Raw genomic sequence first — 21,972 nt, forward strand, 5'->3', positions numbered from 1 at the left:
TGTGGCTCATTATAAGTAATAGTACTTACCTGAGTATAATTTTCCAGTTCCCCCTTGTGCTTGATCAAATGTTTATGCCTCTATAATATGCTATACATACAAGAACTTATGAGTAGTCACATTAGTTTTTTATTTTATTTTTCAGGTTTTTGACAGTGTTCAACGACTAGCTGAAGCATTTATTGCCCTCTACACTGCTGGAAATCCTCTGTTCAGACACTGGGAGGCACAAATCAACTGCTGTTTAAGCAGTGATGCTCCTAGCATTATGATGGACTTCAACCTGGGCAGTGTTCTCAGTGTTGTCATTGTGGAGGGAAGCATAGAAGAGCAGCTTCCTGAACTGTGCAGGAAAATGGAGAAATGCCTGAGCTACTGGATGGATTTTGTAGACAAACAGAGATCCCAACATTACTACCTGAACTACTACACAGCTGAACAGATTGTCTACCTGTGCAGCAAGCTGACTCAACAAAATGTAACCAATGTGGAGGACCAAGTTCTCATGATGCTCTCCTTCATCAAGTCAAATTGCACATCTTCAGACTTGAGGCAAGTATGGCATGAACTCCAGTATGAAATCCTCAACAAACCGCAAGAGCAAAATGAGGACATTGAGTTTCAGACTTTTGTGGAGGTGCCAAGACGTAGACTGGGGGACCCAGACATCATCAGTGAACTGGATCCTCTGCCAAGTCAAGAGGAACAAACAACAGGTTCACAAAATTTTGATCTGATATGGAATGCCTACATGAAAGACATGAAGAATTATCTCCCAGAGATTCTTGATATAAAAAGTCTTGGACGGCTGTTGGAGATTCTTGCAAACAGAGATGATGAACATGAAGAAGACATTTCTGATGATAACATTAGAAATTTCATAGTGAGACAGGCGCCCAAAGCCCTGGTCACTGGAAATCCAAACCTCATTGTTTGCCCTCATGATGAGGTCCTCGCATCTTGCATCTCCATATACATGAGTAGTGAAGGCGAGACACTCCCCACCTATGATGAGGTCCTCCTCTGCAACCCCTCAACACCATATGAACAGGTGGAGTTATTCCTCAGACGCTGTCTCAGCAAAGGCTACAGGGGACAGAAGATATACTCGCTACTGTATGGAGATCTGCTCACTTATGATGTGAGCTCTAAATTTGAGAAGTTTTTTCAGCGGATGAAAATGCAGAGCAGGAAAGACTACAGACTTGTTATTATCTGCAGCTCAGAAAGAGAACATGCCTACCTTCCATCAGCTTTCAGCCAGCACAGGTTGCACATGGTCCCCCAGGAGCCATTGGCGCGGATCCAGCGGTACCTCCACAAACACTATGTTGTCCCAGCAGAAGAGTGCAGTGCTGCAGCTGCATTCAAGGACCGACTGTGTGTCGGCGTTGTCTCATCCAAAAGGGCTGGTGTTGGTATGTATTTATCAATTTGAAATGGCTTGTTGTATAAACATACCTGACTTCATGAGATTAGTGATACCTGCCATTTTGACCATTTTGATGTTTTTAATTCTAGGTAAATCCCTCTACATCAAGAGGATGTATGAAAAACTGAAGCACTTAACCAAAAAGCCATCAGTGGTGAAATGCATTCGCTTGATTGAACCTACTGTTGACGAGAATGTTGTCCTTCATTCCCTGTTGGACAACCCCAAGAGGGGAGAACTCACAATGTTCCACTTTGACATCACGTCATCGGTAATAATGACTCATGATAATGACTAATGAAATTATTGTTTAACTTTGAGAAATATAGTTTTTTTTTTTAAAGGACATGTCTTTAAAGCTTGTTTATAGTGTTAATGGCTTTTGTGTTTTCTGTGTGAAAAGGTGCAGAAAGGCCTCCATGAGTTTCTTTTCAAATTATTGATTCTGCGCTATTTGATGGATTCTGAGGGAAAAATGTGGAAGTGCAATGACAAGCAACTGTATGCCATGGAGATTTTAGAACCGACTATCAAATCAACCAGAAATGCTTCTCAGCAGGTAAGAGTTTGGCCTCAACACTTGTGCAAAAATACATCCTGATTTTCTCTACTTCAAGTTTGAAAGAGTGTGTGTTTGCTGTGTTTGTTGACAATAAATCAAATCTTCAATTAAAAAAAAGAAAAACAGTTTGGCATTAACCCTTCTCATGTGTCATCTGATTTTCAACTGTTGCTGACATTGGGGTATCTTCTCTTTCTTTTTGTGCATAGGCCCAAACTGTGAACAGTACATTCATAGATGTGTTCCCAAATGTTTTCTGTCGACCTCCCAAAGAGGTGCTCATGCTCGAGATGAGGAAGGAAGAAGATCCTACTATTGTGAGCTCTGATGACCCATTGATGGATGATAAAGAATTCAGGAGTGCAGCCTTTCAACGGCCATATCAGTATCTCACACGGTTTCATAATCACAGTGATCTTGATGTGTTTACATATCAAGGTGTTGAAGGGTCACACGTGGAATGTCTTCAGATGCTTCTCATGTACTGTGGCATTACAGACCCATCCTGGGCCGAACTGAGAAATTTTGCATGGTTCCTTAATCTTCAGCTGCAAGACTGTGAGACATCTGTTTTCTGTGATGCCACTTTCACGGGAGACACTTTAACTGGATTCAAAACCTTTGTGGTGGACTTCATGATTCTGATGGCAAAGGACTTTGCCACTCCATCACTCAGCATATCTGACCAGAGTCCTGGCAGGCTGCAGATGGATCTTACTGGTGTCCGAGATGAAGACTTGGCTCCTTTTAAGATTCGAAAGCGATGGGAAACAGAACCACATCCATACATCTTCTTTAATGACGACCATGTGTCCATGACCTTCATTGGTTTCCATCTTGAACCGAATGAACAGAACTTTGTTGATGCCATTGACCCTACTTCTGGAAGAGTGATAAAAAAGAACGTTATGACAAGGGCATTGTATGAAGGCCTAAGGCTGCAGAGAGTCCCTTTCAACATGGACTTCGATCGCTTATCAAGAGGGGAGAAGATAGAGCGAATTTGCAATGTTCTTGGTATACAGTGGCCTCTTGACCCTGATGAAACATATGAGCTCACAACTGACAACATTCTGAAGATGCTGGCAATCCATATGCGATTTAGGTGTGGCATCCCTGTCATTATCATGGGCGAGACAGGGTGTGGTAAGACCAGACTCATCAGATTTCTTTGTGAGTTGCGCAGAAGTGGGGTGGCCTCTGAGAACATGAAGCTTGTCAAGGTACATGGAGGGACAACTTCTGAGATGATTTACACCAAAGTCAGAGAGGCAGAAGACATTGCTTCTATCAACAAGCAAGACTATGGATTTGACTCTGTTCTCTTCTTTGATGAGGCCAACACTACTGAAGCAATCAGCAGTATTAAGGAGGTCCTCTGTGACAAGACGGTCAAGGGAGAATGTTTGAGACCGGACTGCGGACTGCAGATTATCGCAGCATGTAACCCATACCGAAAGCACAGAGATGAGATGATTCAGAGGTTAGAATCTGCTGGCCTTGGGTACAGAGTTGGATCTGAAGAGACAGATGAAAAGCTTGGATCTATCCCTCTCCGTCAGTTAGTGTATAGAGTTCAAGCATTACCACCAAGCATGATCCCTCTGGTGTGGGACTTCGGGCAGTTAAATGATAACACAGAGAAAATATATATCCAGCAGATTGTGCAAAGGGTGGTTGAAAACAAAGAAATCAATCAAAGTTACATAAAGTGCATCACTGATGTCCTTTCAGCTTCGCAGAAGTACATGAGGACAAGAAATGATGAATGCAGCTTTGTCAGCCTAAGAGATGTGGAACGCTGCATGCAGGCATTTGTTTGGTTCTATAACAACCATGTGAGATTTTTTGCAGAGCTTGAAGAATTTGAGAAACAGAATTTTGACAAGAATGAAAGGCATCAGAGACAGTCTGAGGATAGGGACCCTGTCTTCTGGTCTCTAGTCATGGCCATTGGAATGTGCTACCATGCTTGCCTGGAAAACAAGGATACATACAGACAGAAAATCAGCAAATGTCTACAACAAGCATACAGCCCAGGAAAAGTTCTGCATGAAATCTCACTCATGCAAGATTTACTACTGAGTGGTGTACCGATGGGGGATACTATTGCAAGAAACAATGCTCTCAAGGAGAATGTCTTCATGATGGTTCTGTGCATTGAGCTAAGAATCCCTCTTTTCTTGGTTGGAAAACCTGGAAGTTCAAAATCTCTGTCTAAAACTTTGGTGGCAGATGCAATGCAAGGCCAAGCAGCTCATTCTGACCTCTACAAAATGCTGAAACAGATCCATTTGGTGTCCTTCCAGTGCAGCCCTCACTCAACTCCAGAGGGTATCATTAATACATTCAAGCAATGTGGACGCTTTCAGGAAGGAAAGAACCTGGATGAGTACATTTCCGTTGTGGTTCTTGATGAAATTGGCCTCGCTGAGGACTCTCCGAAGATGCCACTAAAAACCCTTCACCCACTCCTAGAAGAGGGATGCATTGATGATGAACCACTACCACACAAAAAGGTTGGATTTATTGGTATCTCCAACTGGGCTTTAGACCCTGCAAAGATGAACAGGGGCATTTTTGTCTCCCGTGGCGACCCTGATGCGAAGGAACTGATCGAAAGTGCCAAGGGCATATGTTCATCTGATAAAATAGTTTTGGAAAAGGTCAGGGATTTCTTCCAGCCCTTTGCCTTTGCCTACTTGAAAATCTGCAGAAAACAAGGCAAGGGCTTCTTTGGCCTGCGTGACTATTACAGCTTGATCAAGATGATTTTTGCAGTTGCTAAGGCTTCTCAACGGAAGCCCACAGCAGAGGAAACTGTGAAGGCAGTTTTGAGAAATTTTAGTGGCAGAGATGGTGTGGATGCAGTCACGGTCTTTACTAAAAGACTACAGATGGCACCCAACCTGGAGAACATCAATGCCATTGAGTTTGTGAGAGAAAACATTCAGGCAGTTGGACAGGAAGAAGAATGTCGGTACTTGCTGGTGCTAACAAAAAACTATGCAGCCTTACAGATCCTGCAGCAAACCTTCTTTTCAGAAAGTGTTCAGCCAGAAATAATCTTTGGATCCAGCTTCCCAAAAGACCAAGAGTATACCCAAATCTGCCGCAACATCAATAGAGTAAAGATCTGCATGGAGACAGGTCAAACAGTTGTGCTCCTAAACTTGCAGAACCTCTATGAAAGTCTGTACGATGCTCTCAACCAATACTATGTTTGCTTGGGGGGACAGAAGTATGTTGACCTTGGACTGGGAACCCACCGTGTGAAATGCAGGGTGCACAAAGACTTCCGACTCATAGTCATTGAGGAAAGAGAGGTGGTCTACAAACAATTCCCAATACCTCTCATCAATAGGCTGGAGAAACACTATCTGGACATTCAGACTGTCCTCAAAACTGAGCAGAGGAGGATGGTAGATGACCTGAAAGGATGGGTGACACTTTTTGTGTCTCTCAAGAGCCAAAACTTAGCAGTGGCTCAGACGTACAAGTACCAACCTCCAGATGTTTTCATTGGCTACCACTCAGACACATGTGCATCTGTGATTCTTCAAGTAATAGAAAAGCAGAAGGACAGCTTGGAAAACTCAGATCCCGAGAGGCAAATACTTGATGAAGCTAAACTCTTACTGCTCAAATGTGCTACACCAGACTCAGTTGTGCGGCTGGACTGCACAGGCCTATCCAAAGTGGAGAGTGAACAGCTGGCCAAGGTCTATTTTGAAGAGCAGAATAACAGCTGTTTGGCCGACTACATACTTGCTCAAACACGACAGGAGGCCCATTGCTCCTCTGCATTCACAGAGGTATCTCTAAAATTGTCACACAATACCAATTTCAAATGTATTCTGCCTTATATGGTCTCATTAACTGTAACTTCAAACCATAGGTGACAACATTCTCCAGACTTTTGACAGCATCTGACTTGGAACCACTGGAGCAAATGTTGCATAGTGTGGAGCTTCTCTCACTCCAGCAGTTTGACACAGAACACTCCTTCCTCAAGAAGATCAGGTTTGTTGAACCATTGGCATTGGCATTAATCTCACACTTGTTGGTATTCTCAATAGTTATTTAGTTGTACATTTTGTAATGTTAAAGAAAAACATTAATCAACTGTTAGCAGTAATTTGTAACTCTTAGGATCTTAAGATATTAATCTCTGTTTTCTTGTAGGACCTTCCTCACTGCAGACAATCAAAGCAGTAACACTGGACCCTGCAACAAGATTCTAATCATTCAGAGTGACTTTGATGAAGCCACTCATAGTGCCAATCTCATTGCGTCTGCAAAGTAGGTCCAACATTTCTCCTCTGTTGGGTATGAAATGTGTATGGTTTTGCTATATTGAAATATTGCTGTCCATTAATAGGTATTCATCCATAAATGAAATCAACAAAATAACTCAGGAGAGTGTGGGAAGCAAGGTGTTTGTCTACTTCATCACCAGACTACCACGAATGGAAGGAGGGACTTCCTATGTTGGTTTTCATGGAGGTAAGGATAGGACTTCATATTATATATTTATCACATTATTTGAAGAATAGAGGGTAATCTCAAATGTGTTGTTATATACAGGACCCTGGAGATCAGTTCACATTGATGATCTTAGACGCTCAAAGGACATTATTTCAGACATCAAAGCCTTGCAAAACATGACAATCAGTCAGATGTTTCAAACGAGGACAAATCAGCATGAAGGTAAGTGGTTGATGATAAAATCCTACATTCAGTTTTTCTTCACATTAAAATCATTTGTAGCATTAAATTACACATTGTGTTTCACAGCCATGGAAGTGGATGACATGTACACAGAGAATGAACAGGAGGGATCAGAGTTGGAGGAAAATGTGAGTACACAAATGTCAGACATTTGCAACTGTAATATTTTACTGAAAGTCTACATAACACTGGACATAGGTTTATAAGTTTTCGCAAGAAGTGTGCCCTGTTGCATACTACTTTCTGACAACAATGACATTCCAATTTATTCTGTGTCTGAGTAATATTCTGTTAGACTAGTGTTTGACCGGTGTTTTCTCTTGATGCAGGACTTGGACAGTGCTCTGGACACTACAGCATTGCTGCAAAGCTGTGTGCAGAGTGCAGTGGGTATGCTGAGGGACCAGGTGGAAAGTGGCCAGCGTAGTACTCGCAGAGTCCAGATATTGCTGACACTCCTCAGCAACAATGACGAAATAAAAGGTTCTAACAATAACTTTTTTAATGATAAAGTATTAATATATTGTGTAGCATTTACATTGTTGATAATCTAAATCTTTATCAGGTGAATTTCTGCAAACTGTGAAAAAACATCTTCACTCATTGCTGTCGATTTACGATGGCAACACCTTCTCATCCATCAAAAGCAACTGGGTCATCAAGGAGGCCTCAAACATTGATGCCTTGCAAGAAGGAGGCACCTTCAGGTGAGAAATTCTGCTGAAAAATACGACATTACTTCATTTGTCTATCTGTTTGGACAGTAATATTGACTTCTTGGGGGTCATGACAGGCACACCTTATGGAAGCGCATTCAGGCTGTGGTTGTCCCCCTCTTGGCGCAACTGGTTTCAGTCATTGACCGTGACCAAAACCTGAACATCCTGCTGGATGAAAACTGTGGTGAATCTGTTAAGAGACTGTGGTTAGATATCTTTGGCAACGATAAGCTTCTGGAAATCCCTCAGCTAAGACTGGACCACAAGTAAGTGTTTTAGTATTGTACTTTGAATCAAGGTTACCAAACTCCTATAACTAAGAAAATGCTAGATACTGTTGACTTTGCATATTTTAACTTTGTGTTTCTTCTTTTTGCACAGCTCTGAGTCAAGAACAATCCTTGTACAGAACTACATTGTCCAAGACAAAAGCTTGAGCTGTACCATGCCCTTCAGTTGGAGGATCAAGGACTACCTGGAAGAACTCTGGGTTCATGCGCTTCAACATGAAGGTAACTGATTAAATCATATGATTGTTATGTTGTGTTGCCTTTTTGCTCTTTGATTAATATTATTAATCTTATCTGTTAGGCCACACACAGCGTGAGTTTGACGAGTTCTTTTGGAAAACACCACTTGGACGATACATTGAGCAAGCAGACCCAGAGATGCAGACAGAGTTTTTTCAGCGCTACCTTCAAGATTTCATCTCCATGACGATGACTGTGACTTGCGAAGAAGATTTACAGGTTGTAATCCTAGCTAGCTGTTAAAGTTTTAAGTGTTATTGTTGTGTCATTATCTATACTAATGCATAGTATCTGCTTTTCCAGCTTCTGTGTGGTGCTTTGAATTGTTGTGTCAGTGAGTTGCGATCGCAGCGCATTGACAGTGAAACAATGACATCTCTTCCATGGATCCATGCTGCTTATCATGAGTTTAAAAACCGGCTGCAAAACCTTTCTAGAATGATGTGCATTCAACCCCAGGTGACCAACGACCTCTTACACAATCCTCATGCCAGAGTTGGGGAAGAACTGGTGAGCCTCTTAATATTATTTTTGTAGTTTAAATAAAACCTTTTTCTCACTTTTTAATTTTTAAAAGTTTTTTTTAAATCTTGTATGCATGAGATTAAGATTAAGATTAAATTATTCATCATTTTAGAGGCCTGCTATTTGATCAAGTAATCATGTCTCCTCTTGTCTACAAGCTACTGGATGTGTATGCTGCTTTTGCGTGTGTTGAGTACCTGGAACCCAGACACCTTGGCACAGATGCCCAAAGACAAGCCTGGCTCAGGCAGGTCAAGAAACTTCAGGTTCCCATTGAGCTGATCTGCTCAGAGGACAGTGTAAGACGTTATGGAGAGAGGAGCAAGGCAATTGTCTGTAGAGTCCAGTAAGTAAAGTTTCTAAACCCCCCAATTGTTCTAGTTGTGTATGCTGAGGTAATCTTTAGATATGTTGGTATTGAATTGGATGGTTATTTGTTTGTGTTTTTTTGTTCTTAGAGCTGGATGGAATCGGATATTTTCCCTCTCTCTATTTGTTGAACACATGCTGTTGGGCATCGAGCAGCTGGAGGAAAAACTGGGACCCCTCATTTTGGAGCATACAAAAGGGCTTGGCCAGGTTGGCTCTTTATATTAATCTAATCGTTCATGGAATGAATTCAGTGAATTGCCATGAAACTGTAAAAATGTCTTGCCTCTGCCCATTTTTTCAAGATACTGGAAAAGAATTCAGACCTCAAAACTCAGCAGTCATTTGAGGCAGTCATTGGTTTGCTTAAAACCTGCAAAGATGGAGCTGTCCAATGCATCTTCAGGTAGAAATCCAGATTTCTAACATTTGCAGTTCAATCTCCTCTGTTGTTCTTTCCCTCAACCCTGTTCTTTATGCTCTGTTCAGGTTTGGTCAACCAATGTGCCCAGTGTGCATGGGAGATCCACAAGAACCTCTCTGCCTCCCGTGTAAACACGTCTTCTGTTTGGCCTGTATCAAACAATGGTTGAACCCTGGTCAGATGTACTGTCCCCTCTGCATGCAGCAAGTTGATGATGACTTCCCCCTGGTTCCTTCAGATGACATTAGGTTGGTAATTGAATGTGAATTACAGCAAAACAAACTCATTTTAATATGTTTTAGAAAACAAGTCAAAGGTATGATGTTGTTCTTTACACACACTCTTAGCTGTCCATCGTGTACGATGATGACGCTTGCTTCTTGGGGTGGGGAGGGGGGGTGGGGGAGGGGGGTTAGCGATGTTGTCGCTGGTGCCACTTCAGGTGGCTGACGAGGCCGATCCGTGTGCCGATCATCCGTCCGCAATCTGGGCAGGGGAGCCCGGATGCAGGTTGGATGCCGGCTGCCCTTTGGTGTCGCTGGGCTCGTCTCTCGGTCCTCCTCTGCTGGTTGCCGTCATGTATGGACGAGGTTACTCTGGCACAGGCGGCCTGCCAGGCTGGTCGATCAAGTGCCAGAGATTCAAGCTGCGTGGGGTTGATGGTGCTGCGCTTTAGCAGGTCTTTTGTGTAGTCCTTGTAGCGTCTCTTTTGTCCGCCAGGGGCTCGCTTTGCAGCACTTAGTTGGCCATAGAGGACTTGGCGGGGCAGGCGGTGGTCAGGCATGCGGATGGTGTGTCCTATCCACCGTAGGTGTCTTTTGGCAACGGCTGCGTCCATACAGATGGAATTGGTGCCGTTCAGGATTTCAGTGTAGGGAGTGTGGTCTTCCCACGACAGACCAAGGATCTTCTGAAGGCAGCGGATGTGGAAGCCCTCCAGGTTTTTGATGTGCCGTCTATATGGAGTCCATGTTTCTGCCCCATAGAGTAGGGTTGAAACACAGACTGCGTGGTAGACGGCGACCTTGGTGCTGACCTTCAGGTTCCGGTTTTCAAAAACTCTGTTGCGCAGGCGTCCAAAGGCTGATGAGGCTTTATTGATGCGGGTGTGTATTTCGGTGTCAAGGCTGCAGTGTTGGGATAATGTGGAGCCGAGATAGGTGAAGTGGTCGACAGTTTTAAGTGGGATTCCATTTAAATGAAAGCACGGGGGGGAGGCAGGTTGGGTAGAGAGTTGGGTCATGACTTCGGTTTTTTGAGTGTTGACCTGAAGTCCAAAGGATTGGTACAGGGAGGAGAGGGTGTTGAGGGCTTGCTGCATGGTCTCTGGGCTGTGTGCTAGGACTGCACAGTTGTCAGCGTACTGCAGCTCGTGGATTTTATTGGTCTTGGTCTTCGTGTGAGCCTGGAGGCGTCGGATGTTGAAGAGGTTACCGTCCAGACGGTATTCTAGGTTGACACTGTCTCCAGGTTCCAGGGCACGATGGAAGAGGTATGTGATGGCAGAGAGGAAGAGATTGAAGAGTACCGGTGCCAAGACGCAGCCTTGCTTCACCCCGGTTTTCACCTCGAAGGGCTCTGACTGGAGCTCTCCGGTGAGGACTCTGGCATGCATCCCGTTGTGCAGTTGCTGCAGGATGGAGAGGAACTTGGGTGGTACCCCAAATTTGGAAAGCAGTTGCCAGAGCAGCTCACGGTCGACGGTATCAAAAGCTTTGCTGAGGTCAATGAAGGCTATGTAAAGGTCTTTGCACTGCTCTCTGCTCTTCTCCATTAGCTGTCTCAGGACGAAGACCATATCGGTGGTGGATCTGGACACACACACGCACACACACACACACACACACACACACACACACACACACACACACACAGATAATTTAATATAATGTGTGCTGCTGTCCTTAATACGATCTCAGTAACTTCTTGCTGTGTTAATCTCTAATTAATACTCATTGTGGTTCCTCTTTGTGTAGGGTTCTCATCAACCAGCATGCTCAATTCAGGAAGCAGTGCAATGCTTTCTTCATCGACCTGGTGTCTACTGTGTGTTTCAAGGACAACTCTCCCCCATGTCCAGCTGTCATACTTCATTTGCTGTCCTTCCTCATGGTGGAGGCCAACATTGTTCCCATTCTCAGAGGTAGAATAATCATATAACCTTGATCACATATAAAAGCACAACTATTTATCTGCTGATACCTATTTTGTTGTTAATATCGTTTTTTGTGTTTTGTTTTTTGACAGTTAATCGACAAGTTCTGACTAAGGTGCTCTCTCCATTTGATGACTCGGTGGATAAAAATCCTGTAGTTCGATCTGTAGTGCTCAAACTCCTGCTGAAATACAGGTGAGGTGCTGCAACTGCACATTATGTACACATTTTAGGTGTGTTTCTCGGTTTTGAATAAATTGGGTTGTTTTTTTGTAGCTTTGATGAAGTTAAAGGTTACCTGCAGCAGCATCTGACTGCAGTTGAGCAGAGCAACATCTTGGAGAAGACGGACAAAACTGAACTCTACTGCTTGTACATTAACTGTCTGGAGGTACACAGGAATTTACATTCTGAATTTAGCTGTGTTACATTTTGATACATCTTATTGTCATTGGGCGAATTCACCTTTCCTCTTTTCATTTCTCTAGGATTCCATGTTTGAGAGGTTGCAGTTCAGGTCTATGGCAGATCAACAGATGTGCCTGCGAGAGGAAAGTGCCTTCCTGACTGACTACCTGCAGTCACATGGTCAGTCAGCTGAAACAGCCACTGTAGACTACCTGCAGCAGTTGTCTAGAGTGCGTATGGACCTGGACATGGCTGCCAACCTCATTGTGGAAAACCTGAGAGCCAATGGTGTGTAACTGGGATAAAATATAGTATTAACATGTGTAAAACCTTTGTAAATGTGTGTGTTTACTGCAGTTTAAGTTTTACTTTTCTTTTTTTTAATCTCAAACCAGACTCCTGGAGAGGAAGTCAAAGTGGAACCACAGCCTTCCTGATCAGTGTGGTGAATCTGTGTAAGCGCAGTGGAAATAACTGGTACCGTGTCTACTTGATCCGTAAAGTCTGCAGCCAAGACGGAGTGGACTTTGTCCTGAAACTCCTCAAAAAGGATCAAATGCGCTGGCTGTTCCCTGATGAAGCTCTGCAAAAGGTTTATATATTCAAGTGTGATTTTTAGTTTTGGTGTATAAATGAAGGCAAAGTAATCTCCAAATGTACTCTGAGCATACAGTATACTGTAATTCAGTTATTTTCATTTCACCCAGAGTGAGGAGGCAGCTCCAACAGATCAGTATCTTGTGTGTGGGGAAGACTACAAGACCATCAGAAATGCTGTTGCAAATGTAGTGATGGAAGGAAAAGTGGGCGGACTGGACGAGACTTGTGAGGTAATGTGGCATCACTTCCCTGTTGGCAATTTACCATCACATCAGGACTCTTCTATGTATTTACATGGATATCTTGTTGCCCTTTTGCTTGTCTTCATAGGGATGCAGATGCCTACCACAGCAGAAAACGGTTTATCTTCTGTTGGCGCTGTACAGGGAAGTCACCAGTCTGTATAGAGAGGCCAATGTTAGCTTCCATCCTAAACCTGAGGTAGGTCCTGACAGTAAGAGTAAACAAGCTGACAACCATTCGGGCTTGGTTGGGCAAAAAAAAATCACAATCTACAGTAAATCGTCCTCCAAGCAAACTCCATAGACCAGGGCTATTCAATTGGCGGCCCGCGGGCCACATCCGGCCCCGAACCAATGTCCGAGTGGCCCGACTCGCGGTGACCCCCCAAAAAATAAAACAAAACAAAAACAGAGGGAAACACGTTTTGCGAGAACTCCAAATTCCTACTGTGGTTCAGACAGTGAATGCACCACTCAACGCAGCCTAGCAACACGCAACCCACCCACCCGGTCAGTGCGTTGTTTTGAAAGTTACCGGTACTAGAACCGAGGCTTGGTCGGTCAGCTGCTCTCCAGAAACGCCGTGTCGGGCCACAGCCGCTCGTCACGGAGCGGGAGGCTTCGCCGCGGCAGACGTCCGGACGGCCGAGGCCGAGACTGCCCTCCGTGGTCCTGTGGTGCTACAGGTCAGCGAGAGACAAGTCCCCGTCCGTCCGGGACCGACGGACCTCACACTCCAGCGGGCCGCTGTGACACGACACAGTATTTCTGGAGAGCAGCTGACCGACCCTCAGCCCTCCCATCAGCCAACAATAAACCGTGGTGGCTGGTTAATACTCCACCAGTCTCTCCGCTCCTTTCAGTCACACATGAGCACCGTCCACGCAGTGACAGCACGCCATGCTCCGCTGTCCTTTTTTTTTTTTGAGGTTAAGGGGTTGAAGTAACCAATAATTTAATTTCCATGCAACTAGCCTGCTTGCAATGGAGTAATCAGAACAGTAACTTGACTGGGATAGCTACTTTTCAAAGGAATAATCCGTTATCAAATATACCTTCCCAGAGTAATTTGCCCCAAAACAGCTTTTTGCTCCTTGTTTTTCACCAATCAAAATATGTTAGAGAAAAAAATCTGTGTTCATTTTTAGGCCTAATTTTAAGGCTACATTTAGTGATTTACATAACCCCCTGCTGTAAACCTCAGTGGAAACTCAGAGGACAGTAGGCCCCAGGAAACTTTTAGTTCCTAAAAAAAACCTCAAAGCATTAACAACTACATCTTTACTACTACTACTATCACTACTACTTTTATTGACTTACTCTCTTTTGTTTAGTAAGTTGTTTAGCTAATGCTGGGTTTTAAAAATGCCCCTCATTTGTAATAACCTCCTCCTTATTGACCGCTGAAAATGTCCGGCCCAGCTTAAGGTCTCGGTTTTAAAATCTGGCCCCACTGAATTTGTAATTGAATAGCCCTGCCATAGACCATAGCCAACCCTTTAATGCAAACAAACACGGTGCACCTCTTTCACATTTTCTGAACTTGGGCTCGTTTTTAATTTATCTGCACCTACTTTCAAGACATTTATCTGTTTGTCAGTAAAATTTTTCATGTGTCTTTGTGCTGACAGCAATTGGAGGCCTTGACGACCTACATCCAAACCTCAAAATTCCTGGGAAGCCCAGAGGTGAGGCCCTTTGCCATGTCTCTGGTGACCAACCAACTTGGGCTGTTGACTGTTCGTCCAGGGCCTTCTGGTACCCAGTGTGTTTTGGAGGACTTGACTATTCACCTGGCTGCTGTTTTGTTCTGTGGGACCGGGGGGATCTTAGCTCCTCTCCAACAGCTGGCAAGGGCACCTGCCAACATGCAGGTATGTACAATGCAAACAGCTTTCAGTGTTGCCAGCTTGTTTCTTTAAAGTGAAATGAACGTATCTCTATGTTACTACAGGCTGCATTCTTGCCCACAATGCCAGAGGACATGTTAGCAGTGGCTCAACAAGCTATGGGACACTTGCAGTGGTACAGTAAGTAACAGATAAAAGAACTGTACTATGTCATATAGGATATACTATGTGTTAAAGGTGCTGTATAGCAATGACAAACACTTTTATAGTCAGTTTATTTACTCTTTCCACAGATTGTCCAAACGGTCACCCCTGCACAATTGGAGAGGTATGTCATGCTCATTCGGACTCAAGTTTGTGAGTCTGTTTTTTATTCATAATGACTTATGTCACTTCCTGTTGTTTTTTTCCCTGCCATTTTTACTAGTGTGGTCGGCCCGTGGAAATAAGTCGTTGTCTGGACTGTGGTGCTCAGATTGGAGGCAACCAGCACATGCCTGTGCAAGGATTCAATGTGGCTCAATTGCAGTATGTTGTTAATTACACAGGAAGAGAAATAAAGGAGACACTTGTTGCATATTTTATTGTTGTTGGTGTTGATTTATGCCTTGTCTTCTGTCAGAGGTGACCGTACACAGAGAGGCCACATCCTCGGTGACGCAGGTCGCAGGGACAATCCAGACATGCTGGACACAAAGAACATGTCCCCTTGTCCCTTCAACATTGTGCGCATGCTCACTCACATGGCCATGCTGTACGGTGCCTGCAGCAACCTACAGGTAACTTGGACAAAATAATTAGTACAGTTTTAATGGAGATCATTTCCACGTGTAATAGCTTCTTGAGAGTTTAAAGGTGCACATGCACAAAATAACAAATACTTGCTTATGTCCTTAATACAAACACCATTGCTGCATGTAAATAGCAATGTTGATGTTGCGCTCTCTGCAATAAAGAGGGGGAAGTGTGGGTTGTTACCATGTTTTTTTTCCTTTTTAGTCTATCTCTGCCATCATCCGGCCAGCAGTCCGGGACCCAGGAGCATTTCTACTTGCTCATTTACAAAAAGACATGGAACATCTTATCAGATCTCTGGGGAAAGGGACAGACGACACAGTTAGCACTGTTCACCTTCTCATCAGCAGCCTCCTGGAACCTCACCAGGCACAAACATGTAAGAAACAACTTATTACAAACCTTAACAACTATCAAACTGCTTTGTTCATTGTGAGTATTTGGGAAAACAATTATAGAAAATATTAAGATATCTGAATTTGAATAGTGTGCCAATCATATGCAACCAATGTTCTTGCTAATTACTATCTCTTCTTTGATGTGTATTTTACTCTGCACATTGCAGCCTGGATGACAGTGACATAGGAGATGAAAAGAGAATGGCTGCCCTCTAGTGGTCAGAAATTGTGTAGTGTAACTTTGCAATGTATGTGTAATATATGTGATTAGGTCATGTGTAGTTTAAATTCATTCATGACAGCACCTGGAGAATTTCTAGATCAGATTCTCCTTTGCAATGTTATTTCTAGCTGAAACAAGTGGATGTGGTAATGTAAATATGCTGGTAACATACAACAACACAAGACAAATATACCAAATGCAAGATTTGCCAGATTACCTTCCACTGTTGGTCTCTCTTTTCAGGGCCTGTACCTTATGACAATCAGCTCTCCACCAGAGAGGCTAGAAATGGATGGGAGATGGAAGTGAGCAACACTATCATCATACCTCAGCTCAAGGTAAAATGATCTTTGTTTAAAACAGAACAAATACAGGACATAGCCCACAACTGATTCTGCCTGTTTGTAAGAGATCTGGATTAACATGTTGTTTTCTCCTGTCAACATCTCTTCCACAGGACTTGGACAGACAGCTGAAGGAAGTGAACGCATTCATCCGAGCTGACTCTCGCATCTCCGCCAGTCCAATCATGAGACTGTTGTTTGGCGATCCTCGTCTCTTCCTGGCCACACTTCCACAAAATTCACTAATCCATAGTTCTGCTGTGTGGAGCTGCAGGGAGAAAGTCTCCATGCTGACCCTCACACATATTGTTGAGCAGAATGATGGCAAAGACACTCTGCCTGTACTCTGGAGATTTCTGCATAAAGTAAGAAAACAATGAACAATTGTGCAACTCCTTTTTTGACATGTTACAGACAAGCAATGGCCATTTAAGATCCTTGAATTTAGATAGCTACTTTTGGTCTATTTAGTCTAGTGCTGTTACATATCAGTATGTTTAACAATTTATTATTGGCCTTAAACTATATTGCTGTGTTTTGAAAAATACACAGTTCAAAAAGTGTTAATTTTGTTTTCTTAAGATTGCACAATTTGCAGAAATTATACTGGCTCATTTTACATTACCTGTATTTGAGGCATTTTGATCTTCACATGCTTTACCAGTTCATGAGTTCAGTTCTTTTTTTTTTTTTCTTCCAGGAGGCTGAGCTCCGACTGGTGAAGCACCTTCCTGACATCCTCACACTCCAGAGAGATCTTGTCAAGAAGTTTCAGAACGTCGCTGAGTTGACTTGTAACACCATGGCTGAATTCCTCCACAGTCAGAAAGCAGGTATTGAAATTAACTGTCTGCACTGGTGATTTTCAACTTTTTTCAATTGTATGACTCACTTACACAAGAGATGCACAGTTCCATGCAACCCTTAATTGCCCCTTTCTTGGAAATGTCATAGCAAAATAGCTGGAAACAAGCATGTTAAAGACTTACCTGCCAAGAAGTGAGTTGTTTTAACCTGGGAGGAGACAATGATTGAGTAGTCTTAAAAGAGCAATCTCTTCTGCACGTGTGAGCCACTCATTGGAACAACTGTATTTGAATAAGATACGACTTGTGTGTAGTTGACACATGCACATTCTGAAGGAAATTTACTTCATGTATTGTATGTAATTCTTCATGTATACAGAGTCGCTGAGAACCTGGTATGAGAAATACATCAAAATCTTCCTGACAACCTGGAATCAGCTCAGAGTGTCTCTGGCAACCAATGGTAAATACAAACACAGTCACTGCGTACAACACTTTGTTAGTCTACTGCTGTTCTGCCCATCTTTGTGACTCACTGTGACTTGCATTAAAATGTTGTTGCTCAGGTGAGATCAAGATCCCAGCTGAGTTCTGCCAGGAGGACCTGGATCTCAATAGTGACTTCAAGGTGCTGTTGCCACGGCGACAAGGCCCCGGCCTGTGCTCTACAGCGCTTGTCAGCTACCTCATCGCCCTGCACAATGACCTGATCTACTGTGTGGACAAACACACTGGAGAGGAGACCAGGTGGGGGCGCTCATGTCACATTTTTCTCACTTGCACATGTTTTGCTGTAAGAACATAGTTTGTAAACTTCTTTCCCAAATGCATAGAGCTTCTGTGTGTTGGTTTAACTTAGATATAACAACAACTTACATAGCTAAAAAGGCAAACATATTTTTAACTGTACTGTCATAATTAAGAGACACTGTCCTTGGCTGACTGGTCTGTTAACCCTCCCCCCAGCTACAAAGTGAGCCCTGCAGATCTGACTGACCTGCATGTGATTCGATACGAGGTGGAAAGGGACCTGATGCCGCTGGTTCTATCCAACACACAGTACAGCATCGAAAGAGGCCAGGAGACGCTGCATGAGTACGACTTACCCAAGATCCAGCAGCAGATTGTTTCCCGTTTCCTGCAGGGAAAACCTCTCCTCACTCTCAATGTGAGCAAATGAAAAGCAGGAGCAAAGTACAGTGGCAAAAATGTAAAAATACTATTTTTCTCATATCTCTCTCCTTTATTTTACCACAGGGCATTCCAACACTTGTGAACAGGCACGACCGCAACTATGAGATTATCCTAAAGGATGTAAAAGAAAAAGTCAAGCAAGTAAGTGGCATGGGTGGCAGCCTGTTGGATCTGCCAGTCACTTATCACTTATCAAACATGTTGCAGTATGTATCCCCACAGCAATGTCTGCAACCTGTTTCTGTATGGCAATAGGAGCCTCTGCAGACACTCACCCTATTCGCTGTGGCTGGAGAGCTGCACTCCTACAGCGAGGTGTGTGAGGCCTTGTCCACGCTGGAAGTGGCTCTTGGTTTCCTTGCCATGACTGGGGGAGAACCTCACATGCAGCTGTCCTGCTACCTGGAGGAGGTTCTGCAGATGGGAAACCAGATGGCTCCGCATATCCTCAAGGTCAGCCAATCTGAAGCAGTTGTTATTTTAGCCTGTTGCTTGTTTGCTGACTTCCACAGGCCTACCGGTCTGGACAGTTTTGTTACTTTTTTATACAAACAATTCACCAAATTTACCTCTAAGAGGTAATCTTATTTTAGTGCTACTGTGACATAATTGACTCCCTGAATATTTGATTTAAATTAACGTGTCTTTGTTGTGCACTGAATCTAAGATAAAAGATTGTTTTGCCTTCAGGCCCTGAGCATGTGTTGTTTGAAGCACTGTGTGGTGCTGTGGCAGCTGCTGGCCTCACTCAAATCAGAAAACATGCTGATAAGGCTCAAGAGGGTAAGACATCACACAACACTACCAATATACAGATACAGATGTGGAAATGGTATTACTAATATTTATAGTAGCACTATGCCATTACAGTTTGCTGTGTAGATGTTAATGAATTCTTATTTTTAAGAGTCACTTTTATTTAATTGTTTATTTTTTATCCCATTCAATGTATTTCCTGTGTTCTTCAGGATCCATTTGTGGGAATCTCAAAGATGTACAGACAGGCGCTTGGTGAGGATGAGCAACGGCTCCTGACTGGCTTCTTCTCTAAGAGCAACGCTGACACTTTCCTGCTGGAGATGCACGAGTTTCTGATGCTGGTCCTCAAAAGCCCTAATGCACCTGAGACCTACAGGCCTGACTGGGGGTAAACCAAAAAATGCCATTTCTTATTTTATTCGACCTCCATTCACCTTTGCACTGCTCTGTGAACTCTGGGTCTGGGGTAATTCTCAGATCTGAAATTTAGAGAAATGAAAATGCAAAGTTGGAAATGAAGAGAGAAGTTTTTTTTCGCCTCTAATCTGGCTAAACACTTAGAAAGAGAAAGAGGTAACAAAATACTTTTGTGAAAAATTATGTTTTGGAAGTCAGACATTTTGCATTTTTGCTCTAAGCAAAAAAAAGTTTTCTATTTTCGATTTTCTATTCACACTTGAAGCAATGTTGGAAGGATTTAGTATATTGCACACAAACACAAACCAAACAAACGTGAAGTTAGTTTGGTCAGTGTTGGCTCTCTGTTAAAGAGAGTTAGCTCGTTAGGCAAAGCCACAGGCAACAGGTTTTTAGCCCATTTTATTCTCATGTTGTGCTTGAGAACAAAGAAAATATAAATAATGAGATATTATGTAACATGGTAATTAACTCAGAATTTCCTGTTCGTATTTATTCAAATTTAGCTTATAGCTCATATATTTTTAAATTGAAGGAAGTAAAATAAGGAATTAAAAATTGCAACTGTATTATGTATGCTCAGGTGTGTTTGTGTCGTGTGTGTGTATGATATTTTGTACTATCACATACTTAAAGTGCATGTTTGTCTCTTTAAGCTTGAAAGACACACTGCTGTCTTACATGGAGCGCAAAGACTTGGAAATTCCCCCTGATGTGGAGGAGCTCTTCCCAGATGAGATCTGCCTGTCCCATTATGTGGAAGCCTGGAAGTTCATTGTCAACTTCAAGCAAGAGCGAGGTCAGAGGCAGTGAGGACGAGATGGACGAGGCAATCGATTTTTTTTCTTTGCTGTCTTGTTTATTTGTAATCATTCAATCAAGGGAGTTTACAATCAAGAAAATTGAACAGCACTGAAGTGATGAGTGTGTGATCTATTCAGTATTATTGATACATGATGCAGAGATGTGCCTTTTCTAAGAGCACTATTCAGGTTTGTGGTGCCACAGAAAATGTGTCTACTTGACATTTTCAGCTATCCTGTGTGAAGATGTGAACTTTTCATTCATATTACATGTTTTTTATTATTTTGATTATATTTGTTTTGTATTATTATGTTTTCCTTGTTTCTAAGCCTCAAGACATATCGTGATTCTATACAGTGGAAGTCTTTAATTGCACTTAAAACATTTGTAATGTGAATCTGGCTGTTGTTCCGGGGCAGAAAAATCAGAAGTCTACTCAGGTACAAGATATAGAATAACTATCACTATGTTTGCTTTAAATTTAGCTGTTTGAGATCTTTCAGGATTGTTAATGTGAGAGTTGCACTCACTTATTTAGTGGTAAATTAGTGGCTTAAAAGACGATAAGACAATTACAGTTGCATTCCAGTTTATTTTTACTTTGGATTTCATTTTCTTTACATATTAATAATCACCATTTACAGAAAACTTGATAACTTCGTTAAATAAAGCATTCCATTCAACTTAGTTTGCCTAGTTGTGTTCATAAATACTTATTCCAGATTTTCCTGACTAACTTTTGCGTAATACCACTTAAATAGTTTCTAATAATTATTCATATTTGTCAATAAGGTACAGCAGTATAGGTATATTTTGCTCTGTCATAAATGTTTCCAGCTGCCATTGTAGACAATCAGGAATATTTCTCAGTCAACCATAAATTAGAGTCTTACTCCAGAATCCTCTTGTCATCGTGTGACAGAATATTTTGCTCAGCAGGAGTTTGGCAACAAGTAATGAAATGTGGATGTCATGCACTCAGATTGACCCTCCCTGAGACGTGCACAGGTTCCGCTGGGTCTCCTGTCAAATTTATGTCTCGTGTGATGTTGCTATTGGCTTATTGAGTACCACTCAAATTACAAACAAACAAACAAAAACATTATTTCACTTCTGTGGTATCTGTCTACAGAGATCATTTGGAACCCCAGATCTTCTTTTTTTTTCATTTTTGGTTCCCACAACACTGACATTTAAAAATACAACAGCACTGTATCTCTGCTTTTATTAGCTACCTTTACATTATTACAGTATAATCCAGTGTAAATTGCTTCATATTTACATGTTATGTCACTGCCAAAAGCCCACAGAGGCTGTTCATGATGGAGTGCTCAGGAAATGGCTGCCTGCCTAAGGTTACGTGACTTTCTGACCCTCTGCTGGTGGGAGCTAAATGTGTTTCAGATCAGGCTGATGGAAATGATAAGGACAAGACAGCCGCAAGACTGCCGCTGGATGGCTCCTTAATTCAATTTCCTCTATACCAAAGCAGTGTTTAGCATAACAATGACAAATGGAAGCATGCGCCTGTGAAAGTAAACCATGCCAGCGACCACCCCCTGGGAGTCTGCAGTCAGTATAAATGATATCCATAGTAGTCATAGACTGGAGGTTTTACTGTTTCCCTCAAACAACATTAACTTTAACTGTTCGTCATTGCCATATGATGCAGCACATCATGATTA

The 21,972-nt window shown here is 42.6% G+C and overlaps 1 protein-coding gene across 1 annotated transcript in view; it reads left to right on the top strand.

The window, feature by feature from the left end:
• Positions 1–20,968, top strand: part of LOC310990470 (E3 ubiquitin-protein ligase rnf213-alpha-like) — a 34,707-nt gene extending 13,739 nt beyond the window's left edge. Inside the window, exons 25-67 of the mRNA XM_083977852.1 lie at positions 146–1,418; positions 1,522–1,703; positions 1,836–1,991; positions 2,204–5,809; positions 5,893–6,017; positions 6,180–6,296; positions 6,376–6,500; positions 6,582–6,704; positions 6,792–6,853; positions 7,055–7,208; positions 7,291–7,432; positions 7,519–7,710; positions 7,826–7,956; positions 8,036–8,193; positions 8,278–8,484; positions 8,658–8,845; positions 8,958–9,078; positions 9,174–9,274; positions 9,358–9,540; positions 11,269–11,435; positions 11,540–11,642; positions 11,724–11,838; positions 11,936–12,143; positions 12,251–12,447; positions 12,563–12,685; positions 12,786–12,896; positions 14,329–14,571; positions 14,652–14,727; positions 14,841–14,875; positions 14,975–15,075; positions 15,170–15,326; positions 15,547–15,721; positions 16,207–16,301; positions 16,421–16,672; positions 17,008–17,140; positions 17,493–17,576; positions 17,680–17,860; positions 18,080–18,281; positions 18,371–18,448; positions 18,563–18,760; positions 18,998–19,090; positions 19,276–19,454; positions 20,140–20,968. Coding sequence (XP_083833978.1) covers positions 146–1,418; positions 1,522–1,703; positions 1,836–1,991; positions 2,204–5,809; positions 5,893–6,017; positions 6,180–6,296; positions 6,376–6,500; positions 6,582–6,704; positions 6,792–6,853; positions 7,055–7,208; positions 7,291–7,432; positions 7,519–7,710; positions 7,826–7,956; positions 8,036–8,193; positions 8,278–8,484; positions 8,658–8,845; positions 8,958–9,078; positions 9,174–9,274; positions 9,358–9,540; positions 11,269–11,435; positions 11,540–11,642; positions 11,724–11,838; positions 11,936–12,143; positions 12,251–12,447; positions 12,563–12,685; positions 12,786–12,896; positions 14,329–14,571; positions 14,652–14,727; positions 14,841–14,875; positions 14,975–15,075; positions 15,170–15,326; positions 15,547–15,721; positions 16,207–16,301; positions 16,421–16,672; positions 17,008–17,140; positions 17,493–17,576; positions 17,680–17,860; positions 18,080–18,281; positions 18,371–18,448; positions 18,563–18,760; positions 18,998–19,090; positions 19,276–19,454; positions 20,140–20,296 — 10,809 coding nt within the window. The 3' untranslated portion in view covers positions 20,297–20,968. The remainder of the gene's footprint in view (positions 1–145; positions 1,419–1,521; positions 1,704–1,835; positions 1,992–2,203; positions 5,810–5,892; positions 6,018–6,179; positions 6,297–6,375; positions 6,501–6,581; positions 6,705–6,791; positions 6,854–7,054; positions 7,209–7,290; positions 7,433–7,518; positions 7,711–7,825; positions 7,957–8,035; positions 8,194–8,277; positions 8,485–8,657; positions 8,846–8,957; positions 9,079–9,173; positions 9,275–9,357; positions 9,541–11,268; positions 11,436–11,539; positions 11,643–11,723; positions 11,839–11,935; positions 12,144–12,250; positions 12,448–12,562; positions 12,686–12,785; positions 12,897–14,328; positions 14,572–14,651; positions 14,728–14,840; positions 14,876–14,974; positions 15,076–15,169; positions 15,327–15,546; positions 15,722–16,206; positions 16,302–16,420; positions 16,673–17,007; positions 17,141–17,492; positions 17,577–17,679; positions 17,861–18,079; positions 18,282–18,370; positions 18,449–18,562; positions 18,761–18,997; positions 19,091–19,275; positions 19,455–20,139) is intronic.
• Positions 20,969–21,972: the final 1,004 nt, after the last annotated feature.

The sequence above is a fragment of the Trachurus trachurus genome, assembly GCF_905171665.1.
Source record: "Trachurus trachurus genome assembly, chromosome: 8".
Taxonomy (NCBI): Eukaryota; Metazoa; Chordata; class Actinopteri; order Carangiformes; family Carangidae; genus Trachurus; species Trachurus trachurus.